Raw genomic sequence first — 26,859 nt, 5'->3', positions numbered from 1 at the left:
TAAAGGTAATAAGGATAGCTTCCCATTTCTATGTTACATGTTTTACATGCTGTGCTAGTTTGTATTTTGCAGGTATGTTGTTTTCTACTTATAGAAATATGTCTAATAAGGCCTCACATAACAGATTATGGTGGTTTGTATTAATGGCTGTAGCTATTTTTAACGAATCTTAGTTTGTGGATATTCATTGTGGCCGAAGGGAGCCTAGTATACATTTTGGTTGAAAATCACCTTTTTTGGAGTTTCAGATAGTGAAATATTTAAGTCCTCGATTTTACTAGATTTATTTGGAGAAAAGCACAGTCGTTCTCATTCCTAATTGAGAGAAAATAAGAGGGATGGAAAATCTTGGGAATTTAGTGCACTCTTCCACTCTTTGGTAACATATGACGTTTAAATTTGGATGTTATTTGATGCGATGTGTTTTGGCCCTGAGGTTCGTCAGTAGAAGAAGGTTATGTGATAGAATTGTAGAAATAGACAGTATTACTGGATGGTGACTTGATTAGACCAAGACACAACACTGAGTTTGAAAATGGTGGTGGGATTTATCATTTATTTACACACCCCTGCCGCACAGCTATTCTTCCTAGCTTTGGGATGAAAGTTTTTATCGCAATCTCAAATAGGATAGAAATTCTATTGTTCCCTGGCAAAATCCAGTGGTGATCCATTTGGATTGCAAATTTTTGATTGGAATTTCGAATGGGGATGAAAGTAAGTCAACGTCTCAGTGAGAGCACTGAAATTGTAGGAAATATTTCCCACCGGGAAAAAAATATTAAGTTTGTCGGAATATTTGCATATCATAGCTATATGCAGTAGAGCTGAAAACCAGCAACTGAGAAAACACACAAATCTAAAATAAAAAATGAGACGATATATAACTGGACGCATTACTAATTGCAAGAGGAGGGGTCAAGTTTTAAGTGGTCCTTGAGCAAAATTACACGAGAAATACAGACAGTTATAATATGTGGGCGTGAGAAACATATTACGAATAATTGCAGACCGTATCATGCCACTTTTGATTTTCCCATGCAAAACGTACATTTACAAACATGATGGACTTTTGAAACTCATTTGGAATCTATTTCAATAAAAAAACGGTTACTTCATCTTGTTTGGTTAAAGAATCAAACTCAATCTCGCTGGAAGTATAATTAACGAAATCTTTTAACGCCGCCAAAGGCACACTCGGTGAATTTCAGAGCCATTAGAAATTATTTTAAACCTTTTATATCTCAAAGCATTTTGATTAAATATCGCAAGACTTTTAGAGTCTCTTTCCTAGAAATATTCTGAGAAATTGCTGAGAAATGGATGAAAGTGAAATGCTATGGTTTTTAAGTTTTTAAGTTTCATCAAGCTAAAGAATTTTTGTTGGTGACCTCGGTGAATGAATTCCTTGGGCCGTAGGATGGGATAACGTTTTCTAATTATCTTTTTGATAGAATTTTGAAATCGAATTTGTTTCATTTTCAATTGTTCGCTTTATTTGTCTGATTTTAGTGATATATTGGGAGAAATTTGGAATGTTTGATATTTTAATTCTCTAAAATAATTTACGACAATTTAAAGCCTAATAAATCTTTTTAGGGATGATAATTAGCTCTTTATGTTTTTACTATAACTTTTTTATCAAATTAGATTAACTTTTTTCCTATTTCTCTATTATGGGCATCCGGGACCTTCTTGGTCCTTTTAATGGCCAAAAACATCTGCCTCAGGAAAATGGAGAAGTTTTGTTGGTTCAATATATTTAGTGAGCAAAAAACGGTAACTTGGATTCAAATTGTTTGCGTTAGCTTAAGTTTTGAGTCATTACTCAAAGTTAAAATCCAGTCAGATAGCAAAAATTCCGATGATTAGGATAGGAAGGAATCTTTTTCTCCAGAGTTCAATTCGATTGGACATTATCTGACAACAATCAAGTTTTCGATTTCATATCAGTTTGAGTAATTTGCTTTAGTAAATCATAGTAAGTGTTTTGAGACCTCTATGTCTGAAGTCTCCAAAACTCAAAGGTGCACAGAAAACTTCTGAAGTTCACTACCTACTTACTGTGTGAGCCTCATGGCGTAAACCAGGGTTACATCAGAGCCCAGAGGGGGGGCACTCAAGGTAAATGACCTACCAGACGTTCAGCCCTTAAGGGTAGGTTTTTCATAGTTCAGCTAGTGCACTGAAAGGGTAGGAAATTACAAAACTGCACTGAACTGCACTGTAAGGGTAGGAAATTGTGATAAAAGGCCAATTTTTTGGTAAAATCGGCACAAAATTGGTCAATTTTGGAGGAAAAATTCCACCTTTTCTTGGAAAATTGCAAAAATTTTCGCCCTTACGGGCGAGAAATTTGGAAAAAGTGCATCACTGTGAGGGTATGATTTTAGAAGGCAAATTTTGGGCCGAACGTATGGTCGTTTTCAGATCGAGTGCCCCCCCCCCGGGCATCAGAGTCAAATTGTTTTCGACAAAAGTGCTTTTTTGTTATGGTATCATTCATAGCCGTTGATATAGGTGGTCGATGATTATGACTGAATATTTACGTTTTCTAGTAAAAAAAAGGTTGGCGACACTAACATCCGTTTACAAGATCATCGTTAGAGAGAGATAAACTTCTCACATTAAATACATTTATTGATATGTTTTTTCGGTTGATAAATGTTTGGACATTGATGTCTTACTGTTACTGATAATGTTTTGTTGTGTTGGTTTCGATGTTTACTTCAGGTATTTGATTCGGGTTTTCATGTTGTCTCCCTGTGATCAACTAAAGCCTAGAGTGGAGGGAGTGAGCCTAGGCTAATATTGCTTGCATTATTAAGTATCAGGACTATATTTTCTCTTAAAATTTTATAACCCAGTCCTTTAAGTTTGCTTTCTCTTCTTATCAGTTTTTTCCTAGATAGTAGAAAGTTTTATCAATCATTTGCAATAGTTGACCTAAGTTGAATGTCAAATAAAATTTCAAATGCAATTTTGATACTAACATTTTTAATGACAATATCGAACTTTTTATTCTGATTAGCGAAAACCAATTTTGACAAATTTTCCTGTCATCTCAAAAATAGGCTTAAGTTAGAGTCAAGGGAAGGATACGTTTATAAAATAGTACACAATGTTTTTTTCTTTTCTTTTTTGACCATCAATATGTCTTGTTGATGTGACAATCAGTTCATTTAAAGACGAGCTAATCTTTATAAAAACACTCAAATGATGTGATGAGCTTTCCAGGGGAATTAGAGCCCTTTCTAGTTTTTCATCGAAACAAAGAAAAAAAAATGAGACCCTTTTTTCTGACTTATTATCACATACTGTACTGTGTGTACATGTTCGTGGTCTCATAGTAAAAGGTTTATAAAGCTCAATGAATTGGAGGTGACAAATTTGGGGTGCCATTGGTAGACCTCCACTTTTCTGGGAATAGTAATACTATTTTGACGACAAGATTGATTGTAAATATTCAATAATCGGACAGCCAGGTAAGCAAAACGTAGGTAATTGAAGGGATTTTAAATAAGGTGATATACAAAACCCATCGTTCGAAGCCTATGGGAATGGTTTTAGAAAAAAATCTTTTCTTGTTCAAATTTTGAACGAATGAATGGCATCTTTATAGAATTCCCCAACTTGAGATGTATGAGATTTTTGGGTATATTTTTCAATCGGAGATTCAATCTCCTTTCATCTGTGCCCCAATCAGGTACAACCATGTAAGGAAAATATAGACCAAAGAAAAATCCTGTTTTAAATACACATTCGTACAAACAAATTCCTACATGGCCTACATACAAACTCGTAAATACAAACTCGTAAATACAAATTCGTAAATACAAATTTCGGATCAATATTTTCAGAAAACTTTCTTACATTCACATCGTTTAAGTAGACGAGAAAAATATTTCACGAAAGCTTTGACCCATCAAACTGAAAAATGAGGAGGTCTTCTCAATTTTCAAGGGGATATATTTTGACGCCATCAAAGGTCTTATCCTGTTCAGAAAGCAGACATTTTTTGATGTTCACATAGTAGCTCAGAAATTCAACTTCTTTCAAAATTGGCTGGTATGCTGACAAAACATCTGAGAATGCTTTTGAGAGAAATTAGCAATGGAAGTATTTATGAAAATGAGACTTTCACGCTACGGTTCTACTGGCCATTCGATATGTTAGATAGAATCGACACAATTTCTCAAAATGGGCCAATAAGAGGAAGGCTTCGTTTGTTTCAAAAGAACGTCTAAAACAGTACATATGGAAAAGGGAGAGGTTTATCAAGTCGATTTGAAACTAAAAACTTCAACCAACTTAAGGCAACTACGATCATTTTTTACGTGTTTTTTTTTTAAATATCTTAGCGCAATCTCTAATTTCCGCTGGCCATTTCAGAGGGAAAACATATTTCATTTATAGGGTAAAGTTTAGAAGACGAAAAGATGTCTTACTAGAAAAAGAGATTCAAATATTGAAATAAAATGACTCATTTAGGTCAACGTTAGAACCCCTACAATAAGTTCATAGTAAACATGAGGATAGGACAACCGTGGAAAAACTTAAAAAGGATATCGAATACTTCCTGTTAAGATTACCACAGAGGGTTGAATATGAGACTCAGAGCGAGATTTTAATCTTTATCATGGATATCCTAAAGGATATTTAGTGTCCTGTATGGAATTAATCTTCAAATCCCTTTAGAAATTCACGAGGTGTCTAGTTTAGCCTGTGATGATATTCAATCTTAACTTTTAAGACATTTTATAAACTGACTGGGATCTTGTTAAACATGAGAGAATTAGAGGAGGACTTCCTGCAAAGGATTACTCCCAGCATGCAATTTTTAAATGCTCGAAAGTTTTAATATATTATTTTTATAAATAAGAACATTTAAGTAATTGATTCGAGGGCAGCCTGAAGACCCCCTTATTCTTATAGCGTTGCCCTAGAAATAATAACAGGACTTATGTAGAAATAATTTTAGGCAAGAATAGCAAAGGTATATCAAAAGTATTCTGGTTCTTATAAAAAAAAGTGTATCATCAAATTATCAATACACCGTTCTTTTAAGAAACTTTATTGTACAAACAACACAAATTTGTTTGCAAAGGGGTGCTGGGCTGACATTTGGAAATAGAACCTCGAGTACACGTTTTTTTTTTTATAAGAACGTCAAAAATTTTCGAAGCCTTCGGATGTTCTTAGTTTTTTGGATTTAAAGCCTAAAAATGTTCTTAAAATGTTCTTATTTTCAGCATTTTTTGAGCAGTTTGATGTAATTCCTTAAGAAATTGCATGTTTTTAAGTCTCCAAAGCCTTAGTATGTTCTTAGAATGTTCTTAAATTTTTGGGCCTCGAAGCCTTATGTTCTTATATAGTTTGTTCTTATAAAAAAAAAACGTGTATTCAACATATTCTAAAAGACCACTGCTAAGTATTCCATTCATTATTAATCAACACTTGAATTTATATTAACTTCCTGATGTTTTGAAGGGTACATAGAAAAAAACTATTTTGGACAGTGTTTGCCCCGTACACTGACACTATGAATGGATTCAAGTCGGAAGAAAGTAGAGTATTTTTGTCGTTGCCATTAGCTTAATTCGAAAGTATTTAGTCCTCTACAGTAAAGCTGGTTTGACTTTTTAGCTTATAATATAATATTCGCATCAAAGTAACAGAGCAGTCAGTAAAAAGGTCTTAAGATTATGTGTGAGTTACAAAGTACATTCACCCAATGTAGTTTCTAAATGTAAGTACGGTTTGCTGTGTATTTCATTATTTGCGTTATGGAGGGATTCGGGTCAGTATTTACACCCCTGTATCACAACCCTTCTGGAACTTCAGAAAGGATGAGGATTTTAGGAATAACAATCGAAATAGAAATATCGAACATGAAAGTACGGGTAGGTGTACGTGAAAGGACTTCATTTCACAGATATTCTTAAGTTTCGGAAGGATTGTAAAAACTCAAAGTAAGCTGAAATGTGGGGCTCACGGTATATTTTAATCCCTTTGAGTGTCTACGTATGTCTGGAATAAGGTTTGCAGAAATTCTTTGATGACATTTTACAGATTGTTGAACCTTTGAACTTAAGACCACAAGAGTTAATTTGAAGTGCAAAAGATATCTTCGAAAGATTTCAGGACGAAGTTTGAGTACTTTGATATTCCAGTTGAAAGATTTACGACTTGACGGGTCATATTTTCCCTGTCTTATCCGCTAAACGTGATTATGACAAGCTTTAGAGAAAAGTTCACTTGATAGAAAAAAAATCAAACTGTTGAAAATAAATCTGGCTACAATCAACTCTCTCTAATTCGAACATCTATTACTCGAATCTTCTGTAAATCGAAGTAAAAATTTGTCCCTCAGCTAGAAAAGGGTTCAAATTATTTTCTGTAATTCGAATCTTTCTCTAATTCGAAGAACATTTTTGATCCCTTGAAGATCGAATTAGAGAGAATCAACCGTAATCAAATTCCAATAGAAAAAGGCTATTTCGAGAAAAATGAAAATTTGCACTAGGATAGAGCAACATTTAAGGTAGCATAATGAAACTTTGTGAGCTCATGGAGATATTTTGCACCGGATTCCTCATATATATGGTGAAGATCAGAGATCTGACCTCAAGGATATCAAGTGTTGAAAATACTACATATTGAAGAGTGGAAGGTGTGTGGTAAGAGTGCTCTGCTTTGTTGATGAAAAAGATACGGTCCGTAACCACTAATAGAAAACTGAACCTTTTGTTTTTTAGCTCCTTATTAGATTGATGATATCAACAAAACCCTTTAACAGCTTTTTTTTGAAAACCCAATGCGGCATCGCACTTTTTTAATCGCCGAATGTATAGACTTTCATGCGTAGGCAAATTAAAGTGGATTCTCCATAACTCGAACACGCACGGGGAACATAAAATTGCTCGAATTATGGAAATTTGTGGAGTTGTGGGGTAAGGTTTATTAGGCATTGTTAACTAAAGGGACCAGAAAAGTGTCGAAGTCAAGAGTACATTCGAGTTATAGAGGTTCGAGTTAAAGAGACTCCACTGAACAAATAATCGTTTAGATGGTTTTAAGTGTAAGATATCGTGAGTTGTCGGCTTGACTTTGTGTATGTATACAAAGATTGTGGGATTTGATATGATTTTGAATATCTCTTTCTCTTCTTATTTGTACGTGTCTCCCGTGAGTGTTGACCCAGGTTTACATAAAACAGGATTTGATTTAATCGTTTTTTATATCGATTTGAATTTTGTGTGTGTTACTTTCTTTCGAAAAATTGAGTATCAAATTGAGTCACATCATGTTGACGCGAGATTTCTTTTTTTTTCTGAAGAGAGTTTTGTGTAGTATAAAGATTTGTAACATTTTGTGACTATTTTTTCGCATCTTGATGTTGCATTTGGACAATTTTGAGAGGAAATGTTTCTTTCGTTATTCGATTGCTAATGTTGTTGTTATGTGGATATGTGAAATTTGTACAGGGTCGTGAGAAAGAATGTCGTTAAACATTTTTAGAATATTCAGAAAGTAAAAACTTTAGAATATTAATTAAAGGTAAATAGTTGTAGCGGCATAATTCAACTGGTTTTATATCTTTACGACATTCTATACATTGTTAAATAGAATGATGACTTGTATAAGTGTGAAGATGATATTCATTATCTTGTATAAATTACCAAAAACGCCGGTTTTCATCAGCTAATAATATTATATCTTTATAAAAAGTGTCCCCAATTACGTCATTCTGTCAAAAGTTCTCTCATAACGTCAAGAAAACAGAATCTCGAAACATGGTTTTTCATTGATGTTAAACCAGCCAGATATATGGCTGAGCGATTGCCTTAAGCTGATTTGGAAAACGTAAATTACCCATAGGTTTTGTAGAATAAACCAATGCCCTTGAAAAATCTAGTGAAGAAAAAAACAATGTAGAAATAATGACAATTTTCCAAGGCTGGTTGGAAAAGATGACTTTTTGGATGGGAAATTTTTATTTTTCCAAACAGTTTGGGAATTGAAAAAAGCGTCAAAAATCGATGTTGGAAATAAGATTTTTTTTAAGATTAAGACTTTAGATTGAAAAACTAGTCACGACTAGTCTTTTTGCGTTGGAAATGTGTGTTTCTCCAAACAGTTTGGAAAACGTAAAAAATTCATGTGGAAATTACATTTTAGTGAAATTTAGACTCCCCTTTGGAAAACTAGACTTTTTGGGTCGGAAATTGCGTTTCTCCAAACAGTCTGGAAAACGTTAAAAATTCATATGGAAATTACATTTTGGTGAAATTGAGACTCCTCCTTGGAAAACTAGTCTTTTTGCGTTGGAAATGTGTGTTTCTCCAAACAGTTTGGAAAACAGTAAAAACCCATGTGGAAATTACGTTTTTATACCATTTTCTGCGCATGTCATTTGAGAAAACCACAAGCGATATTTCGCGCAGAACTGTGGTTAGCCTAGATATTAGGCTATAATGTGAGCAGTCAAGCTGTAAGTTTCCGTCAGGTGAGGCGTCCCTTCGGAGCGGCCTCGGTCAATCGCAGTGAGTTCACACAGTGAAGCACATAGGGTACTTGTGTCATTGGTTCAAATGGTGCCCTGCTGAGCTGTGTAAGTGATCTAAGATCAACCACGTATCTGTGCGAACAATAACGAGAGATTGACCGGGAGCCATCGAGCCTAGCCTAGACTGTTTACAAAAACAAAAACCTTGTTTAAGATCTCTTTTTCCACATCTCTATCATCATATTTTGGATTTTGGCTTTTTTCAACCTGGATATTTGAAAATTCCAACCTTTTTTAGCTTGGATTTTGGCTTTATTCAACCTGGATTTTTGAAAATTACAAGTTTGTTTACTTTGGATTGTGGCTTTTTTCAACCTGGATTTTTGAAAATTCCAAGCCATGGAAAATGCAAAAATTCCATCCTTGGAGAGTGTCCCAAGTTTCCAGGTTGGATTTTCCATTGGATTTTATCTATTTTCCAATTAAGAAATCTTGAAATTTCCAACCTTGGAGATCAAAATTTTTTTCATGTGTTAGACGCCCAGAAGAAAATAGAAAATACTCAAATCTTCATGTCTTAATTATAACATTGATAACAAACTAGTCCTATTCTATTTCGCTGCCACTATGAAAATTAGATCTGTTATAAATTCTTTAATAATTTTAATAACTTTAATTTTTCTTTTGTTCTCCAGGAAAATATATATAAAGACGTGCAGAAAAATGTAACTCACAAGGCAACATCTCAGCAATAAAATAAACAAATCCAGAATGCTAAATCCCGAATTCAAATCACTTAACACTCTCGATCAAGCCTTGGCGCTCTCAACAGCAATTGTTGGGTTTATTGCGTTACTACTAAACTTAATATGCGTCATCAAAATCATCCAGAAACAAGGTTTCTGCATCATATCAACCTCTGGTCAAATATTTATGGCATCCTTATGTGGCTCAAACATACTAATTGCTTCAACTGCAATCACCAAAGAATTACTTATAATATTTCTTGCTAACTCAGCAAAAATTCCAAAAACATGGATACATTTCGAATGGTATATAACAATTTTCTGTTTAATATCATCAACATTACACATTATCTCCATAATGGTATCTTACTTGATAAACACATTGATGAAAGTTCCAAAATACGTTGGAACTTGTGGACGCGTTATTGATAGTTTTATTATCTCCTTAATATGGACTTTATCGCTTTTACCAGCTTACTTCAAATATGATGGAGATAATTATAAAATATTTTTGAACTCGATGTCTTTCTTATTACTAAGTTCGTTATTTGTGCTTGTGACTCTACTAGTCTTCATTTTGAGATGTAAACAAAGAACAAAATCGACCAATTCTAACGATGAGACAACCATACGGCGGACGAACATGATCAAAACATATTGGATTCGGTGCCGGCAAAAAGAACGAATTATTTGTTTAGCAATGATGGCGTCTTATCTCATATGTAGTTGTCCGTACATGATTTATTACCCGGTATTAGGGAAAGTATACACGTCCACATTTCAGCCAGACCAAATTGATAAAATTTTGTTCATGTTCATTTTGTTAAAAACCGTTTGTGATGCAGTCATATACATCATACGTAAAGGTTGGAACAGGGAAGAACAGAAAGTCAAATTCCGTATAAACTCACCAGTGAGTTCATCATTACGGATCCCTAAATTAGCACGTGATGAATCTGATCGAAATGGTAGAGTTATCTCAGTATCAGTGAATTCATCTCCTCTAAGACAAATAAATGAACATACCAATCAAACTTTGAATATGCCAAGCACATCGAATGTTCAGCAAAGACCAGAACAAGCAAATAAACAACAACAACATCAAACACAAGCAACGCAACAGAGGACTGGAGCCGAGTCTTCAAACCAATCACAACAAACCTTACATCAAACTAGACATGAACCCTCACAAAATAGAACACAAATCCAACACCAAAAACAACAGACCACAACAGAACCTTTAAATCAACTAACACAAGGATCACAACAGACTAGAAATAAATTCCCTCATGAACAACAACAGTCACCACAGACTAGAACTCAATCGGTCTCTCGGCGTCAAGAACAATTCAGTTTCTCGGAAAATGACGACACGACGAACGATGATGTTTTAGTGTTTGAAGAACAAAACTTATTGGCCTCACGCACAACAGACGTTTAAGCACCCAGATAACAAACTCGGTTGTGTTAACGTCAAGACAACGTTATTTTAATGTAATACACCTAGCAAACATAAAGAACCCGGCCGCCTTGGCGGAGACTAGTAATGCGTTTACAATGAAAAGTTTTTCTGGGCGTGCATTATTTTTCAGGTTGCCTCTAAAACGGCCGTAGCATGAAGGTAGATCATCCAGCTTCGGTGTGCAAGGTTGTGAGTTTGATCCCCAGGCTGGTCATACCAAAGATTCCCAAAATGGTACTTGATGCCTCTCTGCTTGATGCTCAGCAATTAAAGAGACGGATCAAGGGTAAGTGGAGAAATCCAGGGAAAGGAGTGGCGGCCTCCCTTACCTTCGGATAGACAGCTTGAGAAAAGGGAGCCTTCGGGTCGCCCTCGACTGCTGTCGCAAACTTACTTACTTACTACTACTAAAACAAACCAAGTAAATTCCCGCCAAAACTATTTTCCGTATGAACGACATTTCTCTTTAATTATCTCAAATTATCTTTAGCATACGAATAGCTGAAATAAATTAATGTTACCTTATCACCTTACATTTTACACAAAAGTGTTCCTACGTTGAGTATTTTCAAAATCCTCGAAGAAAATAAATTTCCCTTGTAAATTCATTACCAGTCTCCTTAAGAGCTATCGTCCGTGTAATATATTACTATGATATTATGATATAACATAGTTGTATATTATATAACGTAATATGTTTCACGGTGGAAAATAGCCCGGGGTCCACTTAAAGCTTTTTTTATAGACTGGATGGCGTGATTAAGTGGCCCGGTAGTATATGGTAATATGCTTTTGCTTAGAGATTTTAGTTGTTTTTGGAAGGTAAAAACAGTATGAAGCATTGTTTTTATTTGAGAATAAGTATGATTATATCTTTCAACTCCAAGTAGTTTTATTGTTATTTGAATTTTTAACATTTTTTTCTCAGCGTCACAAAAAAATTTGGCTCAGCAATCGCAAGCTGGGACTAAAATTGTTCGTCTTTAAGCACATTCGAGCCTTATTGTTCTTATAACATTACTCCCTCTCTGAGGACAGTTCTGCCAAGCTACAATCATAGAGAAGGTGCATTTATTCTTAATTTACTTCAAAATGATTTTAAAATAAATTGATCAAGCTAAAAGATTAAAATTCATATTATTTCATAATATATATCAGAAATTATCAGAGTTTCAAATAGGAACTATAGTATATATTTATTTATTTATTTCATCTAATTAGAAAAGGGTATATGTATATTGCTTCAATCAAATTTATTGAAATATTGACAATAGTGTCTGCATTCCTCTTAGCCTTATTCGCTCTCCTACACAGCTCATATTATAGCAAACGCCCGTCCCCCTTTGATTCCGGCACTCTGACATGATAAATTGATTTTCCAGTCCATTTTCAGAACATAGCAGGGAAATCTGGCAGTTTTTTGGAACTTTCAGCTGTCTCAAGATGCTTTCGCTAAATGTACTCAGAGTACCTAAGGGACTTCAATGACCTCATGAGGTTCCAAAAAAATGTTTAATGGCGTTACCCTCCATGGAGGGTCTTTTCCCATTACTTATTAATGTATAAAATGTGTCAGAGTCTCTGGATCCAGATCTGAAGAAGAAATGTGAGTTTGAGATAGGTACCGGAAAGAAAACAACCCGAGGGGGTACTTCCTTGCCAACCGACAGGGGTGTGCCGAAAAAATAGACCCTACGTGGTACTCGTTTTTTAGAGAAAAAAAGTGACCCTGAATAGGACTGAAATATTCCAAAATGTTCTCAAAATGTTCCATATTCTTTCCAAATTCCCCCAAAAAAGTACCCTACGAGGGACTAATGTAATATCTCTCTTTTGGTGTTTTTGCGACCCTCACCTGGAATTGGGTGAAAAAAGGTACCCTGACCAGCGGCACATCCTGGTACCCCATTTTGCCCAAGTACCCCCTCCCCACGGGAAACAACAGGTCAAGAAGTGACAAGCAATGGTTCACGAGGTTCTGCCTCTCTAAGTAAATATTTTTTAGGTTTTTTTGAAGCGTTTCGATGTACAGATTGAGATGGGGAAAGTTCAAAAGATGCGACTTGCTTCGAAATTGAAAAATTTCGAAAACACCTTAATTTTGCCATCGGGGAATGCCTTAGGTACCTCGAGTAAAATTCCAGGTCAATTAAGAAATTAAATAAATTTTCGAAATATAAAAGAAGAAATTTAATGACATTATATAAACGTCATGATGAATACAGTTTTCCACAACATCAATAAAAGAAATTTACTTTCATTCTGGTGTTTTTGTTCAACCGCGTGGATAAGGTGTTTTTAGACGGCTAATTTTAACGTATATACAAGTCACTTGGTTTTGAGGGTTAAGGTCAGAATTTAAAAAAGAAACTGAGGCATTATGGTGATAACAGTTCTTCAGAAAAAGTCTGTGACAATGTGATATCATATTCTGCTTTTACACGAAAAACAATTTTCTTTTGGCGATCTCTTAATCTTAAAGTTTTTTTAATAATTGGGGGGGGGGGGTAAGATTTAACTTAAATCTGATTAAAAATCTTTTCAAATAGCAGGAATATTGTATAAGTGAAGTTTGAAGCCAAAAACTTGCATGTTAGGGCTCAAATAATCAGGAATTTATTGAAGGCTGTTCTCGTCGTCGCATACAGCAGACATTATTTTTTACATGAAAAATAGTTATTAATTTAAATATTTTAGCAAACTGATACTTCCTTATAATTGTAGCAATACAATCATCTTCTTCATCTTCATAAAGAGTAACTCCAAATCTTGAACGAACTCGAATACTGTATGTGTCTGGAAAACATAATAACATTGAGGTCAGTTGTCATGGTTATCAAAATCTACTGATTGTTCATTCGACACGGTTTGTTTATATTCAAAACAACAAACAAAAAACTAAATTGACGCTTGCGTAGCTTTCAGCCAAAAACATCAAAATAACAAAGCGAATACTGTAAGAGGAAATTTTGTAGACAAAAATTGAGGAATATGTACAAAGTAGGTATAGAGGTTATACAGAAAAGTCATGGAATTTTAATAGAACAAAATGTTTTTTCCAGAAAATGAAACATTGAATCTTCTAGTTACTCCGCATAGAGGTGATGACTTTGAGGCAGAGATAGCTTTTAGAAATTTAAATCATTTGCATAGCGTACCATTTACAGTGGAAGGTTATGAGCCATCTCATCTTTTATTTCCAACTCTGATGCAAAAATATCTCACAGGAAGTCGAGCTGAATATCTTTACACATATCAGTCAGACTATGATTATCTGTATGAAATAGGCCCTGGTTTGGTTTATGATTTTCGTGAAAAACAACACGTTGACCCGCCTGGAAGTTTTTATTGGAAAGCGACAGAGAATCCTGGTTTCTATACTATCGAAGATGAGAATGGGAGATTTTTGTACTCGCATATTGTCCAACAGAAACTAGCTCCCTTGTTTCTAACGGGTCAAGAACCTCATATCAAACACAAATATAATTTTGAAGATACTTCCAGAAGCAACGCTACAATTAGTTATTCCAACAAAGATTTTGTGATTGGATTACGATTAGCTGAATGGCCTAAAGAAATATTGCAGGCGTTTCCAATACCAGATGCTATGGTCAAACTTAAGAATATACCATTGTTCTTAATTGCAAAGAGCTTCCCTGAAAGCCCTCTTTCTTGCTAAACTCGAGTGGAGGATTTCATTTTCGTTAGTCGAGTTAGAAATCCTGCTCGATTTACCGTATTATCAACGAAAAGCATTTTTACATTTGAAACATTCTCTAGTTAAAGTTGGGAATATTCAATCGTATCTTTTAAAAACCGTATTGATGACCATGTCAGCCAGATACGATCTAGACCAGTCTTCAACAGAAAACAGCGATATCCAGAACTTTCATAAAAAGTATATTTTTCAATTAACCAACAACGAGCAATTATTTTATTTTTTGACAATATATTTCGATCTATTGATCATCTTCAGGTCTAAAATTCAATAAAAACAAGATTATAAAAATCTCCGATAAAAAATGTATATGTTCACATATCTACAGTAAAAACAACCATAAGCTTACAGAAAAAAGTGAGAAATGAAAATGCTACTGCAAAAAAAAATATAATATGTAATAAAATTGTTGCTACTAAGGAAAATCCCATGTGACAACAAACAATAAAAGAATAAAAAACTACAATTAAAACTTGACTACTAATATACGGCTTCTATACTCGTCTTTTGTGTTCAGTTGAGGCTTTAATTGATTAATAAAAAGTGCCTCTAGTGTCATTAAATGGCTTGCCGAACGAGAACTACCTTTCAAAATGGCTACGTCATCCATTGTTAATGAGTGCTGGCATGACGTCATGTGAATGGTAACAGGTGCGTTTTTCCTACCGTGCTCCTTAATTCGGGTGATAAGATGTCGCCGTGTTTGGCCGACATAGCACGAATTACATCGTGGACAGGTAATTTTATAAACTACACCACTTTTTAAGGATTTTTCCACGGAGGACTTCAATGATGGTAGCACTGTTTTTAACTTTTTCAAAGTAAATATGACACGACAAGGGGCTTTCAACTTTCCAAGGTTATATTTCAATTCCTCAGATAATTTTCCCCTGTATTTCAACAAAAAAACATTTTCGGCTCATCTTCTTCATCTTCATTTTCTTCCACCACAGGAGGTTCTTCTTTTTCAAACAATTTGTTTAAAGTATCTCGTATGATAGAATCAACTAGCGGTTCAGGATATTGATTTCTGTTAAGGATTACTTTAGCACGCTCTAAACCCTCATGGAATGTTTTGTAAGAGCTACATGCTCTGAAAAATACGATGAATCATTCCAATAACAACAGACTTTTTATACTTTAATGGAGCAAGAGCGTGAAAATTCATTAGTAAACCAGTATCTGTGTCTTTTGTATACCAAGACGACTCTAACTTATTCTCTGAGCGGGTAATCTTCATATCAAGAAATGGGATTGTACAGCAGTTTGTTTCCCTTTCTACGGTAAACTTCAGCGACGGATGTAGCGAATTTATCTCTTCAAGTTTCTGGTCGATAGCGTTCTTATTTATATCTCGTAGTATATCGTCCATATATCGAGTGTAAAGTACCGCATCGTTACTTACTGCTGTGTCGAAGGTACTCATCCAAGCGTTGGCTAACATTGGGGCTGGTGGACTACCCATTGCTAACCCATCAATTTGTCTGAATAGACCATCATTTGTTGACATTATAACATTCTTGCTACAAACATTTAGCAGTTTCGTAAACGTGTTCTTATCAATTGGTGGTTTTTTTAGCGTACCGTCGTAGAGCAAGTTTGCGCAAACTTCAATGGCTTCGTCGACTGGAACATTCGTATATAATGAGACAACATCAAAACTGACCATCTCTTTGTCATCTTCCAGGACAATATCAGCTAACTGGTCAGCAATTTCTTTTGTAGATGAGTTGATTTTGCATTCTGGAACAGCAGATAACCAGTCAGCCATTTGTTTTGCAATGTTGAAGTAGGGTGATCCTGGCATAGATAATACTGGTCGAATTGGTATACCGTTCTTATGTATTTTTGCCAGTCCGTATAATCGTGGAGGTTGACTTCCTATCGGCTTTAGTTTTAGAAAGAGAGCGTCACTAATTTCATTATCTCTTTTAAGTTTTTCGAGCAACTTACATATCTTTTCCTCTTCCTTTAAAACCGGGTTTTTGGCGTTCTTTCGTGTCGATATAACCTTTTCAAATTGGGGCAAACTCAATATGTCCATTATTTTCTGGTCGTAAGTGGTGATCTTCATCAAACAAATACCTACTCCTTTATCAAAAGGAACCGCCAACAGTTTATTTTCTTTCAGGTAACGTTTTGTAAGGGATAAGTTACAGTTTTTTCATAAAAAGCTCTGTGAAAACCTAAAGAAAGCCATAGATGAAGAATATTTGTCAAACTATTTTATTCCCGGGCAAATTTTGTGTCAGCTGATTGATAAGGAAAAGTTTGAAAGTTTCAAAGAGAAATTCAATAATACCAGTCTAGATACGAAATTCCAAAATCACAGTAATGCAGAAATCTCGAATCGCCAATGTGTAAAATTCTTAAATTGTCGAGATGTCCAAATTACCATTAATAACAATATAACTGACGATGACGCTGTTCTTTCCTGTTTGGCCGAAAGTTATTTTCAAATAATACGACTGGTACATTACATGGCCTATTGGAAATCTTCCGTCGGAATAACGTGCGAAATGACGCCACAAATATACATATATCATATGAGTAGACCTTTTCAAAACTTGGTTAGAATCAATTCATATTTTGGTGAGCCACCAATAAATGAAAATGACTTTGTTGCATACATCAGGGAGCTGACATTGATAAATTTTGGTACATATTCTATTCGAGACTCCTGTCTTATAATATGTAGGCGTGGATATTTTTCTTCGAAAGGGTCTTTTGCACAATCCATTCGTGAACTTAACGAAAAACACAAAACGGTTATTTTTTGGATAGATCGAATCATCACTCGAATTGAACGAGATCTTCAACACCAAAACAAAACATCACTTTTACCAAAAAAGACAAAGAAGAAACATTTCAAAAAGCTTTTGAAAAACCCTAGTACTGTTTTACAACATAGTCATTACTCCATTCAAAAACCTCGTGTAAGGGGGCAACAAGCCTGTTGGATCATTCCAATCATAGTTATTTTGGGTATTGCTATTGTTGTGATTGTCAAGATGACTGAGCGGGTAGATGATAAGAATTATTTCGGTAATTGATAATTCTGAGAATGTGGAAGGGAGCAGAAAGGATTTTAATACTTACGTGCTTTAAAGTGGAGTTTCTTTAACTTAAAACCTTTACAACTCGAATGTTTCCTTAACTCGAACAAGTGTTATGGTCCCTTCAGTTAACAATGCTTTGTAAACCTTAACTCGAAATAAGTCCCCTTAACTCGAACAGATTTGTGTTCACCATGTGGTTCGAGTTATGGTGTATTTATTAAAGATGATGAAGTTGAAAGCATTTTATTAGTCAGTTTTTCCTTTTTAAGAAAAATTTTTTTGTTATGATTCTTCCATTTTTCTTCTTTTTGATACTTCAATCTGAAATTGTTGATAATTGGGAGCTTAGGTAAAAAAAGGGTATACATAATCATTAGTCGACTAGAGAAAATTATGCAATTCTAGTCCCTACCAATATCATCTTTCTCGCAAAACCCATGAGTCCCTTTTCCATTGTAGCAGTTTAGATATGAATTTCAAGATATTTTTTGCCTGGTATAGTCTTTTATATTCAAGTTTAAATGATTGGTCAAGAACCCGATATTTAGGTGACCGATTCTTAAGACCAAGCCCTTAACCAGAATCTATCTATTTTTTATCAAACCGTATAAACTAAAATTTTAGAATTTTTTTTTTGTTTTCAAATGAAACATACATCTTGACTTTTATTTGGACGGAGTAAAGACCGGTACAGAACTAAAGTCTGTCTCAAAATAATTTGCAGCTGGGGACAAAAATGGCTGTAACTTTTGATAGAATTCGAATCAAGTTGCGATTTTGTGCTCGTTAAAAAGATATTTGTGACTGGAATATTATCAAGTAAAAAATTTGGAAAAAGAAAGAAAAATGAAAATGAAAAATGATGAAGAAAAAAATAAATTTCTCGTAGAAATGTGGTATAATTACCATTTTCACAGGAGTGATTTTTTCAATCTTAGATCATCATCACTGTGTCAAAAATTTTTTCAAAAATATTCATTCAATCAAAAGATATCAAACAAAGTTTATTGCTGGTTGACTCTATAAAGTATAGTGTGGGCCAATGGTGAAATGATTGTGCACTTTTTGCAATTTGATTATCTCATACCGTAAAAATCAAGCCAATAAAAGATATTCATCCCTAAAGTGAGTGATGACGTCGTCATACATAAAATTTCCGATCCAAAGGTATATGATATGACCATATTTACAGACTTAACTGCTAGGCAGAAAAATTTGATGACGTCATCACTCACTTTGGGAATGAATAACTTTTATTGGCTTGATTTTTACGGTATGAGATAATCCTTTTTTGGAATCTACATACAATTTCCGATCCAACGATATATGATATGACCATATTTTCAGAGATGACCCCTAGACCAAAACTTTTTAGCTGATGTCAGCAGAAAATCGGCTGAAAAAGGGGAAAAAAGGCAAGTTTTTTTTGGGCTCCCAGACTGAAATCGTTTATTTAGGTCTAAAGTAGGTCTGTGAAAAATTTCATGCTTTTTGCATAAAGTGCACAATCCCTTCAAAAAACGACAAAGACAGCCTTTTGTCGATCAACCAGTTATAAACTTTGTTTGATATCTTTTGATTGATATATTTATTTTGAAAAAAAATGAAAAATTTTTTCACAGTGATGATGATCTAAGATTGAAGAGTCACTCCTGTGAAGATGGTAATTATACCACATTTCTACAAGAAGTTGATTTTTTTCTTCTTCATTTTTCATTTTCATTTTCCTTTTTTTCTCAAATTTCTTACTTGATAATATTCCACTCACGAATATCATTTTAACGAACACAAAATCGCAACTTGATTCGAATTCTATCAGAAGTGACAGCCATTATTTTCTCCAGCTGCAAATTATTTTGAGACAGACTTGAGCTAATAATAGGCTTTTTCTCTACGCAGTACCGTCTATTCCACTTTGCGACTTTTCGAATATTTTGAGCCTAGGTTTTCGGGCTCAAAATTTTTTTTAATTGACGTCACTTTAAATTTTCGAAGCTTTCGCAGTAGCGATATTATCGAATTTGCGTCAAAGTACTTGAAAGGCTTCTATTTTTCGAAAATCATCAAAGTGGAACTCACTAAGAAACGGGATGAAAAATCCCGGTTTTTGGTGGAGGTGCTCGCTAGTACGGAACCTAAATAAGTCGAGCGATCTCATATATGATTATACTATCTTAATGACACTTAGTAGGTGCTGCGCGGATCTTAAAATTATTTTTGTTATAACAAAATATAATAAGAGGGATGCTGACAGCCCAGGGTTAAAGTCTTCCCTTTTCTTTCCTGAATGAGAACGCGTCATGAATGAAAGCAGTTGGTCTGCGTTTTTAACTTTTAAACAGACGGCTCAAGACCATAGGAACGGTTTGATTAAAAAGGGGATAAAAGGGAGAAAAATTAGTATTAATTTGTTTAGTCTACTCCCCCGAGTCAACCCTCATACGAACTTCTTTTCGATTGACAGAGTAATTTATTTACACTAAGATGTTAACCTGTGTATGGGACAAGTCATTCTATAAAGGCCACTCATTCAAAATGTCAAATTACATATGTCAGAAAAACGCCTGGTTTCCTTTTACTCAATTCTCAAATACATTTTTTTGTATTTTAGGATTCCACGTGAGTTTAGAAACCCGCATTGAAATTTAAAGGGTAAAACTATCTTGAGATAAAGTCTTAATTTTATAGTCGAATGAAACTGAGGAAATTATGGGCGGTCTACCTTGACGCTGGAGGCTCGTGCCTTATTTAGAAGAAAGTCTCCGAGATGAGGAAATTCGACTAAAGCCTCTCACTTCTGCCTTTATTAAGGTAAGGTATCCCTAGGCCTGACGAATATTCTAAAACATTTTCTTTTGGAAGACCACTTATATTGAGGGCTTAACCGGTCGTTGACTTTAAATCTTCTTAAATCTTTTAACAAAATTTTTGACCGTAGCCACGCCTGGAGCATCTGTTTTGTATCTAACAACATTAGTTTGTCAACCACAAAATCTTTAGTACATTTATCTGCTAATTACGTAATGTTTAGTGATGACGAAATCGTTTAAGTCTGTCTGAACAATGAAAAGCTAACAAAGATAGAAATTTCTAACATTTTTCGCTGTTTGAAGAGTCCTCGACTAAATTCAAACATTCATAAGCTTTACACGAAAAAGCTCGATCATGAATCTGTCTCCAAAAATGAGACAGACAGGGACACCCTGCCTTACAGTTCTGGTTGGACTTTTCTCATCAGCGGAAATAAAGTCCCAATAAGAGATGGGCTGGGATCCCACCGAGTCTGACACAGGGGTGTACAGGGGGAGCTCCTCTCCGTAAAAAAACAGGCATTATTTGTAAGTTTGAAGAGTGAAATATAAAACAAGTGACCCTTAAAAGTGACCTAACAGTAAAACTAACATTATAAATAGTGAAGAAAAAATAACGAAAGATTGGTGTGTTTTGCCTGTTTGAGAAAATTTCTAAAAGCTAAAGCCTCCTTACTCGTTGATTTTAAATTTAATACATACTTTAATCTTAGAAATTTTAGCAAAACTAATTTTAGCGTTTTAACGAGTTTTCCCTATTTTCGCTAAAATAAATCTCGCTAAAACAGACAGATCGCTAAAATTTATCCGCGCGAAATTTCTGGTTATATTGCTTTGATATATTTTTATCAATAGGAAGGGTTTCAGTGCAAAGAAATATGCTAGAAAACGAATTCAGTCAATAATGTAATACGAGTATTCGCTAAAATTTATCAACGCGAAATTTTTTGAAATCGTGATTCGCTAAAATAAATCAAAAAAGATTTTCCTGACTAGCCAATATACGCTAAAATTAGTCTCGCTAAAATTTCTACGGTTAAAGTAGTCTAGAAACCAAAAACAATGTCTACAAACCCCATTTTGTTTGGTCTGGTATGGGTCTCTGTCCTAGGTAGTACGTCATAAATATTGGAACCAAACGCAATCTAGATTGATGGATTGTAAAAGCTTTTTTGACATTCGTATAGCTCAGAAGGAACCATTAAAATAATCATTGTTTCTCTCTACTCGTAACATTACGTCATTCATTAGGTCATCAACAAGACAGACGAAGAATATGGTATTGAAAGAGAAAGAGAGGGATTAAGGGAGGGCGCACGGAAGGTAATCTTGAAAAGAAATGAAGTTTAATTACCTTACGACATACGTTCGATTGTTATGATGTTTCTTTAAGCAGCCATTTCCTTTTCGGTACTGAAGAAGTAAATCAAAAATAGAATGAAAAACAAATCAGAATATGGAACCTGGTTTCTATTCTTCATGTAGTGCAATGATATTTTTCGAAAAATCATTTTAGCAGTCAAAAAAATTCAAGAGCTAAAAACTCTAGACTGAATTATATCTACACCAAGATGAGTGAGGTACCAGATCACAAAAATAACGAAATAGATTTTGGATCTTATGTATCTTATCAATATGCCTTTTAGCTACATTTGGCTAAATTAGAACACAGGATGGATACTCTCTGGGGAAGGGAAATAAAATCTATCTACACAGTACGTATAGGAGCAGATGTTAACACTTGCAAGGAATTTTCAATTATTAAACGTATTGCTGCATTAGTTAGTTCCCTTCATATTTCAACCCTTCCCCCAAAGATTCAACGAAAACCTTTAAAAAGACACATATTTCATATCAGGGCAGTGTCTGCCTATTGTTATATTATGCTGATATAAGCAAAAAATGTTTTTCTTTTCCTTTTTCTGACCAATCTTGCTCCACAACCGTTTCAATCCAATGTGAAAAAGCTTGTGAATTAATAGTGATGAGTAAACACGTGAAATCTGAAGATCTTTATTTTTCATTACTCATCCATTCTTTTGAACTGAAATATTGGCTTTTTGTTCGTAAGGCACCTTGGAGAGTATCAAATTATACAACTAGCTTCTAAATATAGGAACCTGGAGGCATGTCTAAGGATTTTCCAAAAATAAAATGTTTTAGATTAAGAAGAACAAAGTGGTTTTCTATAAAGAATGGACACATAAATAAATATATAATATAATTAAATTGCTTGTGTAACTGACACTAATTGAGTTTTAAATTGATGATATTAGTCGCTAGCCGATCTACTAAACTAGACCACACCTTGTTTTAGGTAGGAAAACCCACAGATCTGTAAAGCCCAAAGGGCTAGATTTGCGGCTTTTATCGAAAAGTGAAGCCTATGTTTGGAAGGATTTCCTACCAAAGTCACGTGACTAAAATATCCAATTTCACCGGTTTGAGAGATGTGAAATAGCGTTTGCCGCCTACTTTTTTTGATCTCGCGCTACGAAAACAATTAAAATGCTAGATCCTATCCATCGGCACGAAATTTAAAAAGTCAAATTTTTGCTTCACTTTTTTTTGCTGGAGAAAGCTTAAAGTTGCCTATCTAGCCCTTCGGGCTTTACAGATATCTGTGGGAAAACCGCCAGGATGAAATTAGCACATGTTTAACTCACGAAGAATGATACTTTGCATAATTCTTTTACGAGTTGGACAGCTAACAATTGGGTCTAAAAACAAAATGAATTTTTATTTAAAGAGCAATATAATCTAAGGTATACCCCGTATTACATTAAAGGAAGAAGATTTGGCGGATTCGGTATCGATCGACTGTGGAGGGTATTAGAAATAATTCTTATTTTAGAATCTTTGACAGGTTTTGAATTGCAAAAATATCCCCTTAAGTCTGCTTATATAATCTCCTTAGAGGAAACGAAGAGGTTGTAAGGTGTCTGTGATTTCTCTTATCCGCTGACAGTTGCGAACAATTAATCAAAAACTCATTTGCGGTTGTCAATCTCAATCTATTAATGAGCATCAACAGCATTCTTGAAACACTTTTTCCTTAAATAGACATCGTCTAATATTTATTGTATCGGTACTATTGTAGTCTCGTAGAAATAGCTTAAAAACCCCTAACCTTGAAAAAAAAAGATAATATGTGACTGAAATTCTCACATATCAAGGTTTTTTTCCAAGTCGGCACATTTAACAATATTTTTGCTGGGTAAACCCAAACATCTCAAGATCTAGCCATCGAAATTCTATGAACCATACCAGTACGTTTCAAGGCTAAGCTTTTGTCATTGAGGTTGGATAATGCAAATTATACTGGACTTAATGTGAAAGACTTTGGGCCATTCTGGATGGTTTTAGGGGCTTTAATTGAAGGAATTTCAAAGAAACCTCCATTTTCGTGATCTTTTCAAAATACCAGACTGTATTATGCGGATGTACCAAATAATCAACCTGTCAAGGTTTGAAATTCTCATAAAAACATCGCGTCAATGATTTAGAACACTGCAACAAAATTTTATTTCTCAAAATGTGCCTTTTACAAATCAACATTAAAATTGAATAAGTTTTGTGCTGATGAAAATTAATAGAAATTTAGAAACTCGTTTTTGAAAGACAATAAGTCGGAACAAATATGACCGAATCGAAAAAGGAAGATTAAACCAAAATCAAAATTTCCATCAGATATCATTTTAAAGAATTTTGGATTAGGATGAGATATCATTATGTGAAGACACGATTTTTTTTATAAGAACACCCAAAATTTTGGAAGCATTCGGATGTTCGTAACTTTTTGGGTTTTAAGCCATTCACCATTCTGTGACCATTTTTACCTATTTTCCTAAGAAATTGGCTGTTTTAGAGTCCTTGACGCCTTAAAATGTTCTTAACTTGTTCTAAACATTTTGGCCATCGAAGCCTCATGTTCTTATATAGTTTGTTCTTATAAAGAAATGTGTACTTTAAAGTGTAGGGGCTTAACCTAGGTCCCACCTTATACATATGGGGGAGTTATGACATATCATTTCACTTAACTTTGGAATTCATAATCCGCTAAACCAAGTGTAAAAAATGGAAAAGAAAGAATTGTCCTAACTTGTCATCATCCATTGTCTTGTTTGAATGTTACATATCTAATTGATGAATTTTCAGAATGTTAATGTGAAAACCAGGCCACTGTGTCCTGTTGCATTCTTTTATTTTGTGAAGAGTAAACAAAAAAACTGTATTTTTCTCAATGCAAATTGGAATTATTGAAAAGAAGGGGGATATGATGTTTAAAGTTCGGTTAAATAAACGGAGAAATAGTCAGCCTGTTCTAGTATTAAATCAACATTGACTCCTTTTTGTTGATACAAGAGCATTTTATTCATTGACAAATTATTTTCTTTTGCTTGACTGTTTGTATACAAAAAAAGTTATTTTGACTACAGGACAACACTTTTGAGGGACGGAGAAGTCATGGCAAGATGGTATTTACTGGTTAATACAGTACTGGTATGTTGTTTCTTGGTTGATGCTGCCAGTATCAAAAACCGACAGGAATCAACCATCAATAATAACATTGAGCAAGAGACGAACCGAGTTGACACATTTCTCACAAGACTGACATCTGCCTTAGCTGAACGCGTTCGTGATAAGTTGGATAAGCATCATGATTTATCGCAAACTGAAGTCAAATTATTACGGTTTTTTGTGACACGCCTACAGAAGGGATCTGGTGATCAACCACAAGAGAAACGAAAATCAAAGAAGGAAATTCTTTCTGACGATGTTGACTTAGAGAGCTTGTTACATCAAGGAACAGACTTACCACAAACTATCCCAGTAGAGGAAAACAAAGAAAATACAGCTATTCAAACAAGTAAATCTCCAAAGCTTCCAAAAACATTTGCTATAAAGAAGCCGTCTTCAAAGGAGACTGACGCCAAAGAAAATCAATCTTTCGACGAATTCATCATTAAATTATCAACCGCTTTAGCGCAACGCGTCAAAGACAAATTATCAAAAGACCACGCTTTAACTCAAAATGAAGTCCAGCTACTTGAGTTTTTCGTTAAACAAATCAGAGAAAAGAAATCGTTATCAGGTCGCGAGCAAGAGTCACAAGACTCTGAAGGGCAATCAAATCATGAATCCCCACAAACTACGACAACAGAGAAACCGAAAACTTTCATGAATAATATCGATTTAGAGATTAATAATTTGATTCAAGAGTTGACCGAGGATAACCACACCATATCCTATCATCCGAACGAAATTGCCATAGATCCTACTGATCTTATTCCAAGGGATTTACATTCCAAAGAATTGAACAATGCTGCTATTAAAGACAATAAACTTGAAAATATTGACTCAAAACAACAAGATAAAAGGGCAGTTACCACAGATGATTCTACTAAAAATATTTTAAGAGACTTTAAAAATACGTTAAATTCAGATGCTTCAACCACGAAGGATCTTGATGGTGTTGATGATAAAATTCTGGATGTCGTTAAGAATTATGTCGACTCGATGAAGCAAATCAAAAAGAATATTGATTCCGTTTCTGAAGATAATGAAAACAAGATGCTAAACGATGTTTTGTCTTTTGTTACCAAGAAGAAGAAAATATCCAGAGACCAAAGGGAGGTGTTGAGTCCAGAAGAAGCTCAGAAGCAAAGACAGTTTGCTCAAAAGTTTTGGACAGATCTAGGAATGAATACACAAGCTGATGAACTGACCGATAAGTTGGAGAATGTGGTCAAGAAAGCTGTTCATTGTGTTGATCGGCCTGTCAAAGATTGTAGGAGAGTATGCATACATGGTGATCCAAGCAATTGCCAGAATGTCTGTGTCAATTCAACTGAAATGGACTGTATTAATATTTGATCCCTTTAGTGCTGATGATCATAAAGGGGCGCGAGAGGCGTCATAATATGAACCACCCTCCAATTGATAAGAAAGTGTGAAATAGTAATAAACACTACAGGGACAATTGATATCAATGTTTTTTAGAGTAGGTAAGAATGAAAAGATAGAAAATTAATGGGAACAATAGAGTCTAAACATGAAGACATACAGTATTACGTTGAATCTCTATTTAATGAAAAAAAAATAGAGAAAGTTGTTTGTGGTTTTTCATGACATGTTACTGTGTTTATATGACAATTCATTCATGAGTGTATGTTAAACACCTTAATGCAATAGTATTGCGATAAGTGGGTATACAATGAACAATCTTGTGGTTTGATAATACAAGCATCATGGACACTTTCAATTATCATATACTTGAAAATAAGAATGCTGAAATCCTTTATTAATATATGCGCCTTACATAAGTAAGGACATTACCAATTCCAATGTATTCTAATACCTCTTCTCTTTGAACTAAAAATTTGAATGTTATGATTTTTAATAGTTCAAGAAGTTCTTCACTTAGTTGTGAATTAGTATCTGTAATCTCCATTTTGACAGGTTTTCTATAACAGATTGAAAAATGGGTCTTTCATAAAAGTAGCAATGACAACAATTTGTTTTGTTTTTATGAAAAAAGAAGTCTTCCTACAA

The 26,859-nt window shown here is 34.4% G+C and overlaps 2 protein-coding genes across 2 annotated transcripts in view; one reads left to right on the top strand and one right to left on the bottom strand.

Moving 5' to 3' along the window:
- Nucleotides 1-26,859, top strand: part of LOC136798491 (DIS3-like exonuclease 2) — a 426,120-nt gene that overhangs the window by 153,426 nt on the left and 245,835 nt on the right. The window lies entirely within an intron of this gene.
- On the bottom strand, nucleotides 15,520-16,479 carry LOC136798405 (uncharacterized). The gene has a single exon (XM_067055011.1). It carries the CDS (start codon nucleotides 16,477-16,479, stop codon nucleotides 15,520-15,522), a length of 960 nt encoding a protein of 319 aa, XP_066911112.1.

Source organism: Clytia hemisphaerica, unplaced genomic scaffold (genome assembly GCF_902728285.1).
Source record: "Clytia hemisphaerica strain Z4C2 unplaced genomic scaffold, Clytia hemisphaerica genome assembly, whole genome shotgun sequence".
Taxonomy (NCBI): Eukaryota; Metazoa; Cnidaria; class Hydrozoa; order Leptothecata; family Clytiidae; genus Clytia; species Clytia hemisphaerica.
The sequence above is the reverse complement of the archived record's forward strand: the minus strand, read 5'-3'. Positions and strand labels throughout refer to the sequence as shown.